General features: G+C 31.0%; 1 protein-coding gene across 1 annotated transcript in view; it reads left to right on the top strand.

Moving 5' to 3' along the window:
* The window catches only part of wls (Wnt ligand secretion mediator), a 52,039-nt gene that overhangs the window by 7,224 nt on the left and 23,032 nt on the right, over nt 1–21,783 (top strand). Inside the window, exons 4-7 of the mRNA XM_075363249.1 lie at nt 8,240–8,364; nt 11,240–11,395; nt 14,271–14,448; nt 15,701–15,834. Coding sequence (XP_075219364.1) covers nt 8,240–8,364; nt 11,240–11,395; nt 14,271–14,448; nt 15,701–15,834 — 593 coding nt within the window. The remainder of the gene's footprint in view (nt 1–8,239; nt 8,365–11,239; nt 11,396–14,270; nt 14,449–15,700; nt 15,835–21,783) is intronic.

The following is a 21,783-nucleotide window of genomic DNA, read 5'->3' as shown; positions in this document are numbered from 1 at the left end:
AGATAATGAAGTAGACCAAATAATTATCAATGTCGGTCTCGACTCATCTTCTGAAAGCTAAGTGGAGAAGAAGCAAATGAAAATGAAGAATCAGTTAACATGGATGGTATAGAACCACTTTTAGACTAAAACAATTAAAATTGTATTTATTCAGTTTTTTTTTTTTTAATGGTAAAATTGTAATGTAGTAGGCCTATTTTATATCAATGCAAAATCTGTATAATTAAACAAATTTAAGAAGATGAAAATAAATAATTTCTCCCTATCTAAACTACCCAACCAGTAGTTCTCTCTTTTAATAATTTTAAAAAGGTTCCATTATTATTATTTTCATATGGTTTTTTGTTTGTGTTTTCATGATATAAAAGTGTAATAATAAATAAATGAATAAAGATTAAAAAAATAACACTAATGAGTATATAAAAAGTTAATAATAAATTATTGTAAAAAAAAGGCTTTTTATATTCAGTATTAACAATGAATTTTTTTTTGGTTTACAGTAATTTAATACAAAAAGATTCCTTAACACTTCTGTGCCGGTTTGAATATTTTGAAACCATTAAAAAATCAAGCTGATTTTTTATTATAATTTAATTTATGTGTAGTAAATATGTTTATAAAAAAAAATTCACATGGTTTAAAACAGAATAATGAAGTGACGCGTACGATGCATCTGCAGGGAGTGATTGATAAGTGTATGTATGGCACCAGTGGTTGAACATGTGGCATCTGTTATGTAGTTCTTTGTCCACAGTACAACTTATTCTTTGTTACTGTATTTCTGCTTATTATTATTATTATTATGAGTAGTCAAAGCTTGTTTACTTTTTTATTTGCTATAATGACCTATCTATTATTTTTAGCTCAATAACTTTATTGAAAGCTCCAATAAAGTTCTTTGCATTATCTGAAAAGATTTGAATGCACTTGCCTCTTCATGATGTAAATCTTGTTAATGCTGCCAGAAACAATTTTGTAGTTAACTCCTGGATAGATCCAGGTGAATAGCTCTTGTGCTCATGCATACAAAAACTGCAATGTAACCCGTACAAGTTTTTGCTCCTTGACGATGACTCTGAAGAATTTCTACTGGTCTAAAGTAATCAACGCCAACATGCAAAAAAGGTCGAAGTTGTTGAACTCGCTGGTGGGGAGTTGCCCCATAATCTGTTCAGTTGCCCTTGGTTTGTTTCTGAAGCACATAATGCAATCATGTATTATCTTTCTGGAAAGATTTCGTCCATTGAGAGGCCAAAATTTTTGTCATATTGATGCCAACACAGCTTGAGGTCCAGCATGTAACAATCTTTCATGTTTTTGTTTCATAATTAAGCTTGTAATAGGATTGTTTGATGGTAGCAACAGAGGATGTTTCTGGTAGTAACAAAGCACAGATTTTTGTAATCTTCTGCTCACCCTGAGAAGTTGTTCTTTATCTAAAAATGGGCAAAATTATGTTAACTTGCTATTTGAATTGAGTTCCTTTGTTTTTTGAAGACGTTTAATTTCTTCACCAAAATTTTCAGTCTGAATTATATGTACAATTTTGTTTGATGTGTCATTCAATTCTATAACTGTCAAACATCCAGAAAGACGATACTGATTGTCCTTTAGTCTACAGTTGTTGATGAACCTTAAAATATAAGCAACGACACGCTGTAACTTATGAAATGATGAGTTCTTATAAATAAAACTATTGTTATCAATTGCAACACAAATGCGTAGTTGTGATTTATATTCTGGAAGCTCCTCCTCCTTATGTAACTGAACATCTTGTGGACTATTCCAAGTGCAATCACTTGATAGTCAATATGGTCCCTTCCACCACAATAATGAATCAATCAGTTGATAGGCATTGATACCTCGTGAGGCCAAATCCTACTTGAAACATGTCTCCAGTCCTTAATATCTGAAAAGTTTTGAATTCTCGAAATTCTATTGGCAATGAAAACATTCCATTATGTGGAAATAGATGATAGCCATGATAGAACTATTGTTGAATCGGTCCAGAAGTATTTTTCAGTCACATTAATCTTCAAAGATGACAATGTTTTTTGAGCCAACTCTGCTGCTAATTTAGCATTGCATAACTAATCTCAGCAGTGTTATAGCCTTAATAGGAGCTACTCTTGTTTTGGAACATACCAATTGGTTTTCAATGTTTCCATTTGAATATTCGCTTCTTAAATACACACAGGCTCCATAACCTGCTTGAGACGCGTCAGAAAATGTATGTAGCTGCAGTGAAATGATTTGGGAGTAAAGTTAATGCATCTAGAAATTCTTAGTTGATGAAGATCAATTAATGATTGTTTGAATTGTATCCACTTGGTGTGAATATGGATAGGCACGCTGTCATCCCAGGATAACTTTAACTTCCATAAGTCTTGTATAATCATCTTAGCCTTCTAAATGATAGGACAAACTAAGCCTAGAGGATCAAAGAGTTTTGAAACATCTGATAAAATGGTTATTTAGTGACTCGATTTTTATCAGTAATATCTGTATTTATTGTAAACTGAAATGTATCATTTTTCAAATTCCAATGAATTCCAAGGGTTTTAACTGTGAGGTCATTTTCTATGTCATAATTGTGTCCAAACTCACAACTTTCTGGTGACAAATTTTCAATCAATCGATGATCGTTTGCTCGCCATTTTCTTAAATTAAATCCTTGTTTATAACAATCTGTTAATTGAGTCTGTAATTTCTAAGGCTTCCGATATGGAATTTGTCCCAGTCAACAAATCGTCTACGTAAAAGTCTGTGAGAATAACATCTGCTGCTTCAACAAATGTATCTGCGCTCTGAAGAGGTGATTGCTTCAAGGTTCTGATGGCTAAGAATGGCGCTGAAGCTGTCTCATATGTTACAGTCAATAATCTGTAGGTCTTGATCGGCTGAGATGAATCCTCTCTCCAGAAAATTAGCTGATATTTTGTCTGTTGTGGATCTACTAGAATTTGCAGATACATCTTCTCTATGTCAGCAGTCATGGCATAAATGTGAGAGTAAAACGTAATACAATGCTGAATAGTTCTTCTTGAACCACAGATCCAACCATCAAACACTCATTTAATGAATAATTGGTATCTGACTTACAAGACGCGTCGAACACAACTTGAAGTTTGGTAGTAGTACTATTTTCCCAGAAGATAGCATGATGGGAATACGATACCCTGATTTCTGAATGTCATCTACACTGATTAACTCCATGTGATTGAGGTCTTCATACTCTTTCATGAATTTGACATATTGTTGCTTTAATTCTGGGTTTCAGTGTAAACGCTTTTACAATGAAAGAAATCATCTTCTTAATGCAGCTTTCCGAGTTAAACCTAAATTAATGATGTTTACTTTAGTTGGTAGTTGAACAATAAATCTTCCTTCTTCTGTTGTCTTAATTGTATCACAATAAATTTTTTCGCAACCTGCATCTTCTCCTGTCAATAATGTATCAAATGTATTGAACTGCAGTTCTTCAACTGACCAAAACCTTTTCATTTGTTGTTGAATATCTTCTGGACCCCGTAGGGGAAGACACCCGCCTAGTGACATTCCGGTCGCCCCCCTTTCCATTCCCTGTTGGGCTTTAATGGGAGAGGCATGACAGCAGTGTAGTGATTGGACATCGGAATGTGATTCTAATACCCTTCCGGATATTATCCAACTTAAAGAGGTTTTTTGCAGTATAGGACAGCCATCTGCCAATCATATTTGCCCAACGCATAGCAGGTGATAAAAAACGTCTGCTTCAATGAGAGCATCAACCTTGTTAGGCTGGTAGAAAAATGGGTCAGCTAAGAATATTTTTGGTGGAATAAACAATTTTTGAACTAGGCAGCATTTAAGTAATTTTAGGCAGAACTATAAAGTCTGAGTTTCAAAGTTAGAGAATATTGACCTTACTGTAGTAGTAATAAGTGAATTTGTGTTTGTACTGACATTGATCCCATTAACGTGAGCTTGTATATGCAATTGACAGAGTTTTAGCCTTTGGCAGAGCGCTTCTGTTATAATGTTGGTAGATGAGCCAGGATCAAGCAACACTACATGCACAAGGAGTACCAAAAAAATCTAATATTTCAACCAGGGCGGTAGCAAAAATAACTTTAGATAAATTAGGGTTTTTGAATTTGAGAAGTACATGAAACTGATGTAGAAATTGTACTTGACTGGTTTGATGTTTCTGGAATGTCTTGTGGGTCATGTAATGAGTGTTATGATTCTTAGAACATAATTTACAATGGCTAGTAACCTTACATTCCTTAAACTTATGCCCTTGTCTCAGACAATTCAGACACAATTTTAATTTCATCACATGACTGTTTCGTGTTTGAGGAGACATTTTATGAAATTCTGCACAAGTAAAGATTTTATGTGTTTGCTTACGTATCAGGCAATTAGCTTGTTTTGTATCATTCTTTTCAGTGGCAAAATGAACGGAATTGTGTGTTGTTAACTAAGCAACTGCATTTGAATTCTGATTTGGTTGGTTGAGCAAGACTATATTTTCCCTGGCAAGTAGAAGCAACAGCTTCTAATGTCTGCGCTCTTTCATTAAGAAATTCTAAAATCTCTGCAAAGGTAGCAACACAATCAGGAGGCGCATGAATTTTCCATTCCTTTACTGAATTATAATCTAATTTAGTTGTTAATTGGTAAACTAACATAGTATCCCAAGTATCAGTAGGCTGTTTTAAAGATTTTAATGCTCTAATGTGAATGTTTGTTTCATCAATCATTTGCCTTATTCCAAAACTTGATAGTTTGTGTAACTAAGGATATTCAAATAATTCCTTAATATGGCGCTCAACAATGAGCCTTTCATTTTGAAAACTCTTAGAGAGTAACTCCCATGCAACGTTATAGTTTTGTGCAGTCAAGTCAATTGAATCAATTGATTTAGCGGCGCTTCCCCCTTTCAGCGATTGGCGTAAATAATAAAGATTATGGACCACGTCAATATCTGGGTTTTTGTCAATAATGGCTGTAAATAATTCTTTTAAGCTAATCCAGTGTTCATATTTTCCATAGAAGTTGGGAGCGTCTATCTGAGGGAGTTTAACTCTAACAGAATGTGGTGATTCTGAAAAAGCCATTTGTTGTTTAATGGAAGTAAGATAATTACTGTATTGAAATGAATTGAGTAACTGTTCCGCCCGGGCGACGGTCTCAAAAAATGATTTTCAAATTCAAAGCGTTCATCAAAGTTTTTTTGTTTCAAGCTCTGGAGTAGAGTCTAAAATCTCGATTTCATCCTGTATTTTATTAAATTCTTCCCATGTTTTCTTAAACTTACCTAATCGTAATTGCAACTGAGCGATATTTTGTGTTTCATTAGGAGTACATGAACTAAGAAAATTCTTAAACCTAGTTGATTTGGACTTTATAAGCCCTTGTTTAAAGGTTAATGTTTTCAAATCCATGATTTAAATTGAATTCCAAATTTACCTGTAATCCGGCCTGGAGGACCAAAATGTAGGGTTAGGTCCCAAGTCTTAATTGAATAAACACAATGAAATTGTATAACATTGCTGAATTTATTGTTTCTACTGCACATGAATGAACTGACTACAAAAACTGTTGAATCTAAACTGAATTTGTCACGTAGCCTACCGTTGTCAAAACAACGGCCCCTAGCAATGGCAAACATATGTGTATAGGCAGGAAACAGTAAATGCATTAGGAATGCAACAGTATAATTCTTTCCATTTATAACTACAAGAATGCACATATTCTAAAAAATACATGCACATATTCAGATGAGTGACATGTATTACTTTAATATTGTTTATTTGTTACTTTGTAGTTCATTGGACTGATGTTAACCAACTAATTATAGAATTTTATTACTTATTAAACTAACTAAATAATAACTTATTAACGGACTATTAATATATCACTAATGAGGGAAAATTAATCCTTATGTCATTGAACTCATAAAAGGCTCTGTAATAAACACTTTTCATCTAAGTTATCCTTTATCCCCATACTTGATTTTTACTTTCTTGGGATCATAGCCTTAAAGCTTTGGTGCAAAAAGGAAAGTATGGTAATTAGTAAAAAAAAATATGTTTTTCTTTTTTTTTTTTAATTTTTCAATGTTTCATGACTCATGAACCCAAAAAACAAAAAAGAAAGTAATGGGTAATGTAGTTGTGTTGACTTGTTTGAAGCTTATATACTGATTTTGATGAAATTTTGCACAGACTTGCGTATAGGGGCAGTTTGTTGGTAAAATTTTAGGAGTCAATATCTCCAGGAGGTGGGGGTAGTTTTTTGGGGTCAATCTTTCCTTAAAATTGGTCAGACATAACAAAAAACTTTGAACAAAAAAATCTTGACTAAATCTATTCATAAAAAAATAGAAAAAAAAATTAATAAATGAATTTAAATCAATAACTCACCAAAAAGAAATTCTAATCCTAACCATATCAATATTCATATTTATTTTAACCAGAAACGCAATAGGACTAATCCCATACGTATTTACATCAACAAGACATCTGTCAGTATCAATATCAATTGCCTTACCACTTTATTTAAGCTAAGCACCTGCGTGCATGCTTATCTTACCACTTTAAAAAAAAATATTGCCCTAAATCCCCCTTCCCTCTAAAATTGAAAAAGTTATCTTTATATTTTTTAGCCTGATTTTTTTTTAAATGTCTTCCTAGGCATATTAGTGGTGCAAGTGACCCAAAAAAAATACTTTGAGGGTAATATTGGTGGTAGGGAAGGCAATGAAATTTTTTAAATTATTTTTTAATTACTTAAACCTTTAGTATTATTAAATAAACTTTTAGTAATAATATTACAATAAAATTTCATCATAATTTGTCCGCCACCTCCAAAAAAGAAATCTTAGGTGTTTATTGTTTGCACATTTTTTAGTAGAATTTTTTTAATTTCTTCCATTTAACATAGTGAACATAGAAAAATAAAAAGAAACTGATTCTGGAGGTGAGTGAGCAGACAAAATTAAAAATACTGATTTTTTGAATTTTTAGAACTTTTTTTTTGTTTATTTAAACATATAATGATAATTTTACAATAAATCTTCATCATAAATTACTTCCACCCCAGAAAGAAATTTTAGGTAACTTTTTTCATATATAATTATTCTTCTGCTATATAAGAACAAATAACCAATGCCAGGAAAGAATTACAACTTTGTTGTCAGCTTTTTTGTTATAGTTTTTTTTATGGTAGTACATGAAAGTCAACCCACCAGGTTGGTCTAGTGGTGAACGTGTCTTCCCAAATCAGCTGATTTGGAAGTCGAGAGTTCCAGCGTTCAAGTCCTAGTAAAGCCAGCTATTTTTACACGGACTTGAATACTAGATCGTGGATACCAGTGTTCTTTGGTGGTTGGGTTTCAATTAACCACACATCTCAGGTATGGTTGAACTGAGAATGTACAAGACTACACTTCATTCACACTCATACATATCATCCTCTCAAGTATTATCTAAACGGTAGTTAACGGAGGCTAAACAGGAAAAAGAAAGAAAAAAAGTACATGAAAGTCAAATTTTACAGAAAATTAAAAATATTCTTTTTAAATTGTAATAATTGTTTTTCAGTGGACAACCAGTTTTTGTATATTCAAAATCAGACTATATTTGATAGATTGGGTTTAATATATTTTATACTGTAATTGCATAGGACTGTTTGAGAAAGTAATTAGGTAATGGGGAAGTAATTAGATTAGTGGTTGCTTTTTAATTACCTCGTGACAATCTAAGGTCATAATTTTATTTGTTTTATTTCTTGTATAGAAAAAATATTGATGTAATAAAACACATAATAGCTGCTTTTTAGTTTAAAATTTTATTGAGGTAATGATACTATTTTAATAATTATTTATCAGATTTAATAATTAAGCTGATATAATTCATATATTTGTATTATTGATTATGTTACATTGCTTAGTTAATATAATAATCAATAATATCCTAATTATAAAATATTTCTATTCTTTATTATTAAAAATATTGCTGCTCAAACTTAAAAGGTTCAAGTGGCAGAAAAAATTGATCCTAGGTGACCTATAAACCTAGAAGGTTCTCAGTTGGCACTTATAGATCATTTTATATGTAGAAATAACCATATTGGTGGTTGTTCACGTTATTGTGCATGTTGTGTTCATTCATATGTAAAACCTTTATTTGTTTTTTTTTATTATGTATTCTAATACATAATTGTTAGTTTGTTTTATTTTATTTTTTAATAGACGAAAGAACTACTATGACTCTTGATGCACGGATGGGATATAGAAATAAAGGAGATGCTGATGGTGACTGGAAGTATTATGCATCTTCTGTTGAACAAAGAACTTTGGATTGTACTATGGAGAAAGTCAGTAATATAGTATTTATTAACTTTGAAAAATATTTAGATTCTGATTTTTGTTTTAACATAAATATATAGTATTGTTATGTTATAGTTTTAATCATTTTTTTCTTATGTCAATTGTTTTATTTTTTGAGGAGTTCTATTTGTGTAATATTTATTTAAATATTTGTATTTTATTAATTTTTAAAAAAATTGATGAATAAAGGAATAATTTTTTTAGCAGCAAAAATAACTTAAGGTAGTACTGATAGAGTTTTGTATGCATTTTATTTTAAATTTTACTTTAATTACATACAGTATGATGGCTGTATAACTTATACTATGTAAGAGCTACTGTGTAATCAATAGAATTGAATTTTTTTATTATCTGTAACTTTTGTACAAGATATTGGCATATATAAACTGAAGATTCCATATATAATGAATAGTAGAATAACTTTAGAAACGTAATGCAGTAATTTAATATATTGTGTACAAATTTATCAGTTATAGTAGATTTATTTATTAAAATTAATTTTTTATCACCTGCTGATTTTGCTTATTATTCATGATTACTACTTTTCACAGATCTCTATTTCATCAGATTATTATTTTATAAATTATACAAAAATGTTTTGTCAATCACTGAAATTGTAAACAGGCAAAAATAATTATAATATTTTAAACTGTGCTTTTAATAAATTCTATAAAATTCAGAGATTTCTGACAAAACAGAGCTCTTTATGAAAGTATTAAATATAAATAATAAACAATAGCAGTAACTGAAAAAAAAATTTGATAATTAATTATACTCTGCTGCTAGGATGCAATTCTTCAGACCTATTTATTACGTAGAAACAGGTCAAGAAAGAGTATAAATATTACCAATGATTTTTTATATGATAACCTATAATTATTACATGAACACACAAACATATAATGCCATATATTAATTCCACAGAATATCTTACGTGCTACCTGTTTCTTTTCTGTTGAATATTTATTTTGGGTTTAGGTATTCATTAACAGAACAAAAGGACTATTCTACAGAATATTTTGTAACCACTGACTTGGAATGTTCTTCATTAATATTCTCTTCAATATGGTAACTTTAGGATCCATGTTGCTTACTGATATTCATTGTTAGAAAATGTGCAAATCAATTTTGTTACTTAGATTTTAGTTATGAGTATTAGTATTTAAAAGAAATTTTGGTAAAGAGTTTGTACAAATTTAATTATTTGTCTCCCTCTCTCTCTCATACACATGCAAAATGTTTAGTTTACTAAATCTATATTATTTGTTTCTATGGTAATATTATGTGTATTGTTCTCATGGCCCTAATTGTGACATTGTTCTTATTGTTGAGTAATATTTCAGGTAAGTATGTAGTAGTAATACTTTTTCAGTATTAGAAAAAGTATAGCAGTTTTTTTTAATCTTTTAATGAGAATAATAAGGCTTTTTATTAATATAAGGTTAATAATAATGAAACCATTCAAATTTATTAGTTAAAACAAGAAGAGTATGAGTGGATATTCTTGAAAAAAGTATATATATGTATATATGTTTTAGTATATGCAAAACCACATCCACATTATTCAATAAAATATGGGAAAAATATGGTAAAGGACCAAATTATTCAAAATTCTAGAGCTCATTTTACAAGAAGAACGTTCTGATTTCTTTATTACGGGGAACTGTTACAGTGAGAATAGAGTCAGTCTTTACTTATAAAATTTCATAGTAATTAAGCCTTTTGATTTAAATTTCTTTTATAAATTTTGTGCTGATATTATAAAATTGTTAATTAGTATTTTTTCTTTAATTTTATATGTGTAATTAAGTAAACGTCGTATATAGTTATATCAAAATAGAACAATAAAACAGAATTCGCTAATTTAGAGATGTCTTTAAGGTTGTTGGATCATCTCCAGTCTTGATTTTAATTGTATGTGTAACTGATATTATTAGTGGAGTTATAATAATATAAAATGAAGAGGAAAAAAAATTGTTTACATCTGATCATTTTCTTTGAACGATCAGATGCAGTTTTTAAAAAAAAATTATGTTAAATATTATTATTAATTCATTATACAATTGGAAGTTACCAAAAATCAAGACAAAATGATGTAAAAGATATCTCTGTATTAGTAAGCTGTGTTTCATTATTCTGTCTGGCAGTTCATGATATGAATTTGATATGGATAGTTTGTTTAAATTATTTAAAAGGCTGAAAACTGTTTAAATGATTCCTAGGTGTTACATGATCATGTATTAAATTACATTTTCAGACTTAACTCTGTGTATTTATGAAAGGGAAATTCTGGTGTCTGAGAGAGGTTCATCATAATGGAGTAGAAGTCCGCGAATAATGTAGACTAATACTGTTTTTCAGTCTGTTTTTACTAAATTCAAGACTAGTGTGATAGCTAATGCCTATCTATCACTTGTTCATAAACTGGAATTCTCACTTTATTTGAAAAATACCAATGAATAAATAAGAATAAGAGAAACCTCACTTTAGAAAATACTCTCCATCTCTTTCGGTTCTAAAATTTATTTGTACATCAAGACATTTTTACACATTTAAAAGTGGTGTTTGGTTTTCTCCTTTTTTCTGGTTTTTATATTAGTAAATTTTTATGGCTTTTGTATTGTAACTAGCTGTAATGTTTTTGTATTCCATTATGTTGTACTGAATAAGTTCCTTTACACTACAGTATCATGAAGGACCAAAAGTAAACTTTTTATCCACTAGATGTTAAGGTAAGCGTGAGGTATAGATATTTGTGCGTAGTTAGTATGTGTGGTGATTCATTTAATTGACAAAAGTTAGCTGCTAATAGCTGTATTTAAGAAAATATATGTTTTCTTTGAGTGTATTTTTTTCTTCTAGAAACGTGAAGATTACTACTACAATTGTTCAATAATTCCTTTGTTTGAGCTTGGGTCGCTTCATCATGATTTTTATTTATTGAACATTCGACTTCCTGTTGATCACAGTAAACATATGAATGAAAAACTTGGACCTATAGAAGATATGTGGTTAGTGGTGAGTATTAAATTAATTGTGCTTTGTAGGACTAGTTTTCCCGTTAACTTTAATTGAGATCTTGGTTAAATATGTCAAAATGTTGGCTAATCTTCTTCATGATGTTAGATTGTGGTGTTTAGTGATGGTTAGGTATGACCGGGTGATTCAGGGAAACAGAAAATTTTGAAATTTTTGTTGGTAGCCCTGGGCGAATGTCGGCACTGAATAACTTATACAAGCCGTATCATACCATCTTACCGATTAGTTATAATGAATATTTGGAGTGGAGTGCAATATGCTTTTGCCATCAAAGCTTTATATAAAAATAATGACAGTGTGGAGTCTGTGTAGAGAATTTTTCTACCAGTTTGATTTTGGGCACTGCTTTTGTGAACCTTCAGCACATGCAATTAACACATGGCTTCATAATTTGAGGAAACAGGTTTAGATTTTTTGATGAAAAAAAAACCTCCAGGCAGTATACAGAGTGTTTGTATGTCAGACAATATCAAGACTACCTGAGCTGCTGTCGTAAGAAGCTCAAACCATTCAATTCATCATGTAGTGTCTTTACAATTGCATATTCAAGTGTTTGAATAATATTGTTGCAGGATTTACTGTACCATTCGTACAAGATGCAGATCATCCAGGAACTGAAGCAAAAGATCATATAATGCGACATCAGTTCTGTGAACGAATGGTCATAAAGATAAACAAGGACAATGACTTTGTTAACAAATTGTGGGTGTCAGATGAAGCCCAATTCTACCTTAATGGGTTTGTTAACAAACAAAATTTTCATTTTTGGGTACAGGAGAATCTTACACAGCTACACTAGCGCCAGTTATACAGCAACAAGGTTACCATGTTGTATGCCATGTTATTGTATATCATAATAGGCCCTTATTTTTTTTTGAAAATGAAGATAGCCTCATGACTATAGTCACATCAGATTGACGTGCTAAAAAACTTTGTTGTGAAAAAACTACAGACATTTTCACAAATTATTGATAATGTTTGGTTTCAACAAGATTGCTCAACATCTCACACACAGCATTGAATATCAATGGCTGCTGTATGCCAATCATTTGCTATATGGCAACTGTATAATCTTGGGAAATGGTGACATTCTTTGGCCTCGTAAGTCTCCTGATTTGTTGGTGTGTAATTTCTTCTTGTGGGATCACCTTAAAAGGAAAGTGTATAGTAGTCTATCTGCTATGAGAGACGTACTGAAGGCCAAGATCCAAACAGCAATTACTGAAATTTCTGTTGAAAGTTCCATCAAACTATGTAGAATTTCACTACGAGAATGCAGGAGTGTCTGCTAAGACAGAGCTCACCTGTAAGATGTGAATTTCAAAAAATAAATTTGTCTATGCATTCGTAAATGGGATGTTTTTTACATGCTTTCCTTTAGCTTACTTTTGTTCCATGGTTAATGGTTTCGTTCCACGATTACCACTTGCTGAACTGTATTTAATGCGCAGAAGGTGGGGAGAGAAGTAGTACACATGGTGCAGAAGGTGGAGAGTAGTACACATATGCAGTAGGTTTTCGGGATGAACATTGATATAGTCGATCGACCAGTGTAATGCTTTGAACACAGTTGAATGAGATATTAAACTCCTGTAAATATTTTAACATTGTTCTAATAAAAAGTATAACATAAAAATAAAAAGTTTTTAAAAATATGCTTTTAAAAAATGGATTACCCAGTAAACATAAATAGAAGATAATTTTGTTTTCAACAAAATAAAGGTGTAAAGTTGTCTGTTTTCACAAGACCACAATGAAAAGCATGGGGTGCGTTTTCATGTTCAATATCTATATGAATTCTTTAAATATGTCGAAGGTTTTGATGCATAATGGGAATGATAGCTTCAATATACAATATCTAGTAAATCTAGATGAACTAAAAGTGCAAAGTAGAACTGAGGTTGTGCCCCATACTTTTCATTGTGGTCTTGTGAAAATAGACAACCTAATACATATTATTTTGTTCAAAACAAATTATCTTCTATTTATGTTTACTAGGTAATCCATTTTTTAGATTTTTTAAAAGTGTGTTTTAAAATTTATTTTTTTATTCTCTTTAAATGTTGTAAATAAATTTATTTAATATAATCTTATAAGAATATTTCATTTTCATGATCTCCCGTTTACCTGAAGCACCCAGGAGTAGTTTAATTTCTGTTTTATACCAAAATGGTTTTAATTTACAAGTCTGTAACCTTATGTACAACTAATTTAATTATGATTAGTATTAATTCAGTCTAGATGGCATCAGTTTATTTATTTTTTATCATCTGTATTGAAACTAATCTTGGATTTTTTGTAATTACCATTTTTTAAATTATTTATTAGTAGATATTAGATTCAGTAAGTTTAGTACTTTTTGTTTTTTTATTTTTAATTGTGTTTTCTGGTTTAAATACCGCATTAAAAATACATAAATAATCAAAGAAGTTAATTGATTTTAAAAAAATTCACTTAGATTTAAAAAATTTAATTGTTGTCGGAATCTTAATTTGACATTGATTTCATTTGGTTTTGAAGATGCTTTTTTTTCATTGCTCAATAAGTGTGGTGTTTGGTTTCATTATCATTTGTGTTTAAAATCTTTGATGCGCCTACATCATCTTTTTTGTTTCTTATAATCAAGGGAAAAGCATTCGTCGCAGGTGAGTTCAAAACATTTGCTTTTCACTTATTAAGTAAACACTAAGTAAAATAAATAGTATAAAAAAATTAACTTTAGAAAATAATTAATTCAGTGATGCTAATCTTACTTGCTGTTGTAATTTGTTTTTTACTTTTTGTATGTTTCTTTGAAGTTTTCACAGATTTTTTACAAAAATATTTTTGTATATTCTCTTTCCATGTTGAACAGGTAATTAATCAAACTGGAGGTTTCACAAAAGTTTGGATGTCTCTTAAAACGATTTTCTTTCCTTTTATTGTTGGGATAATGATTTGGTTTTGGAGGCGTGTGCATATGCTATCTAGAGAACCTGCATTACTTGAATATATGCTTCTCTTTCTTGGGATTGCTCTTACATTTCTTAATGGTAAGTAGTAGTAAAAATTTTATATTACTGTTCTACTCTTTCTTTCTCCATAAATTTTCAGTATTCTTTGCTTCAGGAAATAATCACTTCTCACTATACTTGGGTTTTCAGAAGTTTTTTTTATCTAAAAAATTATATAATAAATAATTCTTTTTCCTTTGTTATAACATCATGTTAGGAATTTAATAGTCACCAGCTTCATGGTGTTCAGTCTGAGTCAAAATATTTATAGTAATGTACATCCAGTTTTGTATTATTCTCTGTTCTAAATTTCATAGTCGTAATCTATGTCTTGTGGCATCTTACTTGCAACAGTTAATCTGGATAAACTGATTACTATAGTTCAGTTGGATATTTCCACACATTATGCGATTTCATGAATGTGCAAGGGTATTCTTTAAGTACCCTGATTCAGCTCTCTAGTGGTTCATAATTTCTGAAGGAAAAGCAGTTACTGTTTGTGCATATATTTAAGCTGATCATGCAAAATCATTAAAAAATAATGTGTGCTTCTTCCTTGGTAACTACCAGGAGAAGTTACCCAGAACTAAGGTGTTGTGGTTAGGTTGAATGTCTGCCTGCTGCCCAGAAAGGGACCTAAAGCTATCTTTCAGGTAGGTGTTTCACTAGCCACCCCTTCTCATAGAAGATGCTGAAACATCAATTTTTTACTTTATCAACAAATGATGTTGAAATTCTGTTCAAAATTGTAAGATAGCTATTAAAAAAAAAATAATTTATTTGTAACTTGCAAGAATTATTAAGGTGGTTTTGTCTTTTTTTAGAGGTATAGTTAATTTTGTCTTCTACATGACATGATTCAGTGCAAATCATGTTGTTTTATTTTATTTTTTCCATATGTTTTATTTTTATTTTGTATTAACCTATAATAAAAATATTTACTATTTCTTTTTTTTTAATTTATAAAATGCTAAGTTAAAGTTTGATTTCAGTTTAAGATTATTAAACTAGTCTCTGGCTCACAACATAATGATGTTCTTTTATGAGTCTATAAATTTAATTTAAATAACATTATGAAATGTATGATGTAATTGATATTGCATGTTTATAGTATATTTGTAAATTTATGTTGTAAAAAAAAAAAGGTTTTTAACTACTTAATAAATAAATCTGGGTAAATAATAACGTTAGTGAGTAACTAATGATCATATACATCATTCAGTGTCAATGTAATATTATCTTCAAGTATGCTCAACAAAAGAAAAGAAAAAAAGTGTAATTTTTTTTTCAGCTCCTCTTGAATTACTGACTATGGCATATGATATGCCGTTCATGCTTCTTTTAGCTGATATTCGTCAGGGAATATTTTATGCTGCTCTTTTGTCATTCTGGCTTGTGTTTGCTGGAGAACATTTGATGGTATGTGTTGTTTATTTTATTATTTGTTATTGCAAGCTGTGTTGAACTGAAAATTATGCATTTAATTCCAGTTTATTTGTTTTAATTTCTCTGTAATATTTTTGTGTTGGTGCTATATAATCCATAATGAGAGAAGTACATTTTATTTATTGGATCTGCTACATATTAACATATTTGTTGATTAACATTCAAATATGTGAGCAGGATTAATACGAGGTGTGATTGGAAAGTTTTAAGTCAGGTGCTGCCAAAGCTGAATAGAAGGGGTAGATTTGCCCACAAGTGTAGAAGGGGAAGCTTGTTTTGTCCTTAAAACGTCCTAAAAAGGTCACCGTGATATCCTTGTTCAGTAGAAAGTGGCATCCTGGTGAGTGAAGACTTTTTTCGGTTTTTGGCATATTACTGGCCTTGCAAAATGGATGAAAAATGGAATAAGTTTTTGCCAAATTTTGTTTGAAAACCAGGAAATCAGTTTCAGAGACTTATAAACTTTTAAAATAGCTTTTGGGAATAAATGTCTGGACCAGTCAAATGTTTTTATCTGGTTCAACAGATTCAAAGATGATCGCGAATCAGTCAAAGTTGACTCCAGTCTGGCCAGCTTTTCACTTTAAAGACCAGTGAAGACACTCTTGACTGTATACTTTCAATTAGGAAGATGGCTGATGAACTGAATTTAAGTTTCTACATGGTTCACTCAATTTTAACATGTATAAATTGTCTGTGAAATTCATTCTGAAATTGTTGTCTGACCAGCAGAAATAACATTGACATGAAGTTCCCAAGAACTTATTAATTGGACCAAAACTGATCCAGATTTGTTAAATAGGGTAATTGCAGGCAATGAATCGGAATTATTGATATAACCCAGAAACAAGGTCACAATTATCACAGTGGAACGGTCCAAATTCAACCCACCGGGTTGGTTTAGTGGTGAACGCGTCTTCCCAAATCAGCTGATTTGGAAGTCGAGAGTTCCAGCGTTCAAGTCCTAGTAAAGCCAGCTATTTTTACACGGACTTGAATACGAGATCGTGGATACCGGTGTTCTTTGGTGGTTGGGTTTCAATTAACCACACATCTCAGGTATGGTCGAACTGAGAATGTACAAGACTTACACTTCATTCACACTCATACATATCATCCTCATTCATCCTTTGAAGTATTATCTAAATGGTAGTTACCGGAGGCTAAACAGGAAAAGAAAGGGAACGGTCCAAATTCACCATGACCAAGACAAGCACGACAAAGTCTGTCAAGTGTGAAGACAATTGGTGGTTTTCTTCGAGTCTACAGGTATCATGCCTCATGAATTTGCTGCTAGGGGGCAGAGAGTCAACCAGGAATACTATAAAAGTGTCCTGCAATGTTTGCATGAAAATGTCTGGGGGAAAAAAGACTTACACTCTGGCGAGACAAGTTAAGGGGTATTCCATTTTAATTCAACAAATGATCAATGCATCACTATTTTTGATTTTGATGATATTTGGTATATTATAACTACCCACCTTGTAGCGGCCTAAAACTATTTTTTTTTTTTTTTTAAGACTATTTTCTAACTCGCCAACAGGTAAAAACATCATTTTCATCATTTTTTCCATGAGCTGAAGTATTCTTATTGTACGTTGTATAGAGAATAGAGAATCAAAAAGGACTTTTTGGAAAGAGTAGAGATGGAACTTCATCTTAGTGTACTCAAAATTCATTTTGCTAAACCAAATCTTGTAATGTTTATTTAAGTTATGTTTACAAATTGTTGTTTGTTTTAAACTTTGGGACCTAAATAAATTATTACAGGCTTAAGGTAACAGGCCTGTTTTTTACCTTTTAACTCTTAGGTACTAGTAGTACTTATAAAAAAAATTGGACTGTACTGAGTGTCCTTCATTAAAAAAATGGCTACCAAATTGTAAGATTTTGAAAATGTCTCATTTTTGGGGTCCAAAAATCACATGAGGGACAGGTGGCAAAAATCTGAAATGTTTACAGCAGTAAGTAGCTTTTATGTAGTAAAAGTAAAATAAAATTTATTTTGTTACTCAAAGAGTTTGACAACTAAGGATGATAACAAAATCGCTAAAAACACTGTTTCTTCTAACTGTAAATAACATATCCAAAATACTTAGGTTATGTATTTTTTTCAGATTATAAAAATTAGAACTAAACTCATTAGAACGAATGAATTGATAATTCATAAATAGTCAATTACAAAATGATAAACACTTCAAATACAATAGCAAGTTCAATTCACTTTTACCATATTTTTTCCTGCTAATGGAAGTTATGAATAAATCTTGTACTTTTTGATAACAAACTCTAACATAACTTAGTGCTCCTGCCATTTTTTTATTGAGTAGAACTGTCAAGTTCTCATTCATCATTGGTGTAATGTGTCTTTTCGAGTAGCTGATAGATAAAGCTCTGAAGGTGTGAGAATGCTTAAAATATTTTCCAGTTGAACCCATGTTTGATTATCCTCGATGATTTCTTGAATGAAGTACCAGAACCCTGCGGATGGAAAAAGTGTATTCGATATTCCTCTTTGTTTTCGTGTATTTTGACTTCAGTGACTTCATCTAACCACCACTTGCCATCGTATACGGAGCAGACATAATTTTTACATTGTGACTTTGGTAAACCTATAAAGCAATCAGAAATACTAATGTCCTTCTGTGCTGATACTAATGTAAATGTTTCTGATTCAGAGGTTGCTTGGACTTTCAGAATAGATTTCTGACTTGTTAGAACATAACTGTAAAAGGTTCTTGTTTCTGGGACTGTTGTAATTACCTGATAACTAGAACTGAGATATTCTTCAGTCTCTTGAACATCTTTATTAGAGCAGAAGATAAATGTTATATTTTTAATATTGTCTTAACTGTACATTGTAATAACTGTACATTTCAAAAGGTGTAACAATTTGATTGTTGACTGTCCTTTGAAGGCTTGCTTTAGTCACAGTCCTTTTTCAGTTACACCAATACCATCAAATAGTCCTTTTCCATGGTATGAGGCAAAAAATTGCTATTCAACTGCTATTTCAAAATCTTCTTGATGGTAGTACACATTTATGAAATTTTTTTTTTGTACTGGGCTGAGAAGTCATCAGAAAAATTAAAAAATTGTTTATCTTGTAGTAACAGTGCTTTTACTTTATTTATAACTTACTTTTTGAAGCAGAAGAACAATGTATTTTCCTTCAAGTACTCACTAATCACACAGTAGCTTTGGCTTTGTAATTTTCCTTCCTTTTTAAAATATATGAGAAATAGATGTAACGTGGCATAAGTTTTTGACCAGTGATATGACTGGACTTCATCCTGTATCACAAAAGGAGAATTTTGAGAAAAGTTTCCCATTACAATATATTCACCCTCCAATAAGTTTTCCTTTTTAGTGTTAAGGAAATTAGGTCGTTTCTTTGCAACAGAATGATACCTTTTTAGATTATTTAAATTTTCAGTAAGTTTATCTAAGTACTCTTGAGATGGAAGAATTTGAGTAGTTAGTTCACAATGGTCAACAGAAACCCACTGTTTGAAGATATTTTCAAAATCAAAATCATCCCCACTCTCTTGTAGTAATCTGAGCACTTCATTATTACCTGGACATTTTTCACACTGTGATAGCATGCACGTTTCATTTTCTATATCACATACCCTGGTTGAAAGTAGAATTTTATAATAAAATTTCATTTTTAGAGTAGGTAACATGAGTTTTACATTTTGGTGGGTGACACACACACACACACACACACACACACACAGAGCGAGTACCTGACCCACTGGCCAGAACACAAAATTTAGGTCTTAAATCAGCAAATTATGTTTTTCTTTGAAGGCTGTGTATAATTCTTTTAAGTTACGTAAGATGAGCCTTTTTTGAATATTAATTTTCTTCCCATCAGCTTGTGTTACAGAGACACAATCCTTCTTGCCTGGCATCATTTGGCTGTGCTCATCATTTTGGTAATTTCTTAGACAAATTTAATAACATTTTCATCAGTTATGTGTCTGGGTTTCTTTTTGCTGATTTTGATTGTTTCTTTTTGACCCAGCTATTTTTGTAACTTTATTTTTTTTAAATTGGTTTCCTTGCACTGCTTGATAATTTTTTAACCTTAACAGGGAAAATGCTAACTGCTGAACAAACTTTATTCACCAACTCGACTATAACGCATTGAGGCTTAAATATATCTTGACATTCTGGTTTGTTTTCTATGTCATCTTGTGTTTTTTTGTATTTTGTTGTCCAAATTTAGATTTGGATTGCCTGTTGAAAGTGTCAAAGATATTTCTGAAGAGATTTCTTAACCGGTTTAGTGTGACAGCTAAGTGGGTCAGAGCAACTCTTCACATTAACATGAAAATGTTTAACTAAATATTCGGTTTTATGAAAAGTACAGATATTTTTTGTTTCAGTATATCTACTTCTTAAAGATATCAATGTTATTTGCTGTTCAGTAAACTCTAAAATATCATGTGATACTGAAGATCTATTGTAAGTCAATTTGTGACATACTGTTTTAGTGTGAATGCCAATTAACATCCATAATCCATTTTTATAAAATGCAAGGGTTCTTACAATAACAATACAGTTAGCATAAATTATAAAACTACCAATTGCACCTCACTTTGTCTTATCCCAGTTTCTTCACAGCTAAAATAAGAATTTCTCCAATTAATAAAATTAAAAATAAAAGATATCACGTAATAGAGAAGTTCACTGCTAATAAAACTACTTTATAGACAAGTGTACATTACCTAACCACAGTATTAACACTAGCAACAATACAACATATCACATTGAAATCAAAACAGTAACTGAGCCTTCTAAAATGTTTACATTCAGGATTACACAAACATTCATGTCCATGCATGTCTATTCACTTTCGTGTTTAAACATGAGTTTGTGTGTTAAGTAACAGACTATCCAGAATCTCATTGTACACATATCAAATTATTTTGAATAGTAGGCCTACATTATTATCTGAAAAAATACATGCTGTGAATTTTTTGGGTATGTTGTTCATGGTTAGAAAGGACGGTGGTTTTAGCAGTTTTGATGACTTCATTACTCATCAACCTCTTTGAGTAACAAAATATTTTTTTATATGGTTTTAAAGTACATTAAAAATACTTACTGCTGTAGACATTTCAGATTTTTTCCAGCTGTCCCTCATGTGGTTTTTGGGCCCCAAAAATGAGACATTTTCAAAATCTTACCATTTGGCAACCATTTTTTTAATGAAGAACACTCAGTAACAGTCTAATTTTTTTTATATGTACTACTTGAACCTAAGAGAACAAAATGAATTTTGAGTACACTTGATGAAGTTCCATCTTTACTGTCTCCAAAAACCCTTTTTTGACCTCTGTATGATGCAAAATAAGAATGTTACAGCTCATGGAAAAAGTAACGAAAATGGGTGTTTTTACAGTTGGTAAGTTAGAAAATAGTCTATTACTCAAGAAAATTAAAAAAAAATATATAAAAACATACTTTTTGTCCACAACTTGGTGGGTAGTTATCATATACTAAATATTATCAAAATCAAAAATAGTGATGCAATAAAATTTTTGAAGATTTGTTGAATTAAAATGAAATACTCCAGAATTGCATCCTCCACTACCAACACACCAGCTTATTGTGCATTCTCAATTGCAAAATCTTTGACCAAAATTCCAAATTTTTGTGCTTCTGCAACCTTCTATTCCACTGGTTTAGCCCCTTTTGACTTCCACTTGTTCCTAAACTGATATTTTCGCCGAAAGGGAACCAATTTGATCAATGAATTCATCCAGGCAAATGAAGAAACGGTTCTTAACATACAAAAGAAAATTTCAAGGAATGCCTCCGGAAGTGGAAATGCTGTTTCAGCAAAATATTTTTTCAGAAGGGGACTACTTTGAAGGAGATCCATCACAGTAGCCTGTAAGTACTGCCATTGTGAAG

The sequence above is a fragment of the Lycorma delicatula genome, chromosome 4 (assembly GCF_047948215.1).
Source record: "Lycorma delicatula isolate Av1 chromosome 4, ASM4794821v1, whole genome shotgun sequence".
In the NCBI taxonomy this organism is placed as follows: Eukaryota; Metazoa; Arthropoda; class Insecta; order Hemiptera; family Fulgoridae; genus Lycorma; species Lycorma delicatula.
This window is presented reverse-complemented; position numbering and strand designations above follow the sequence as displayed.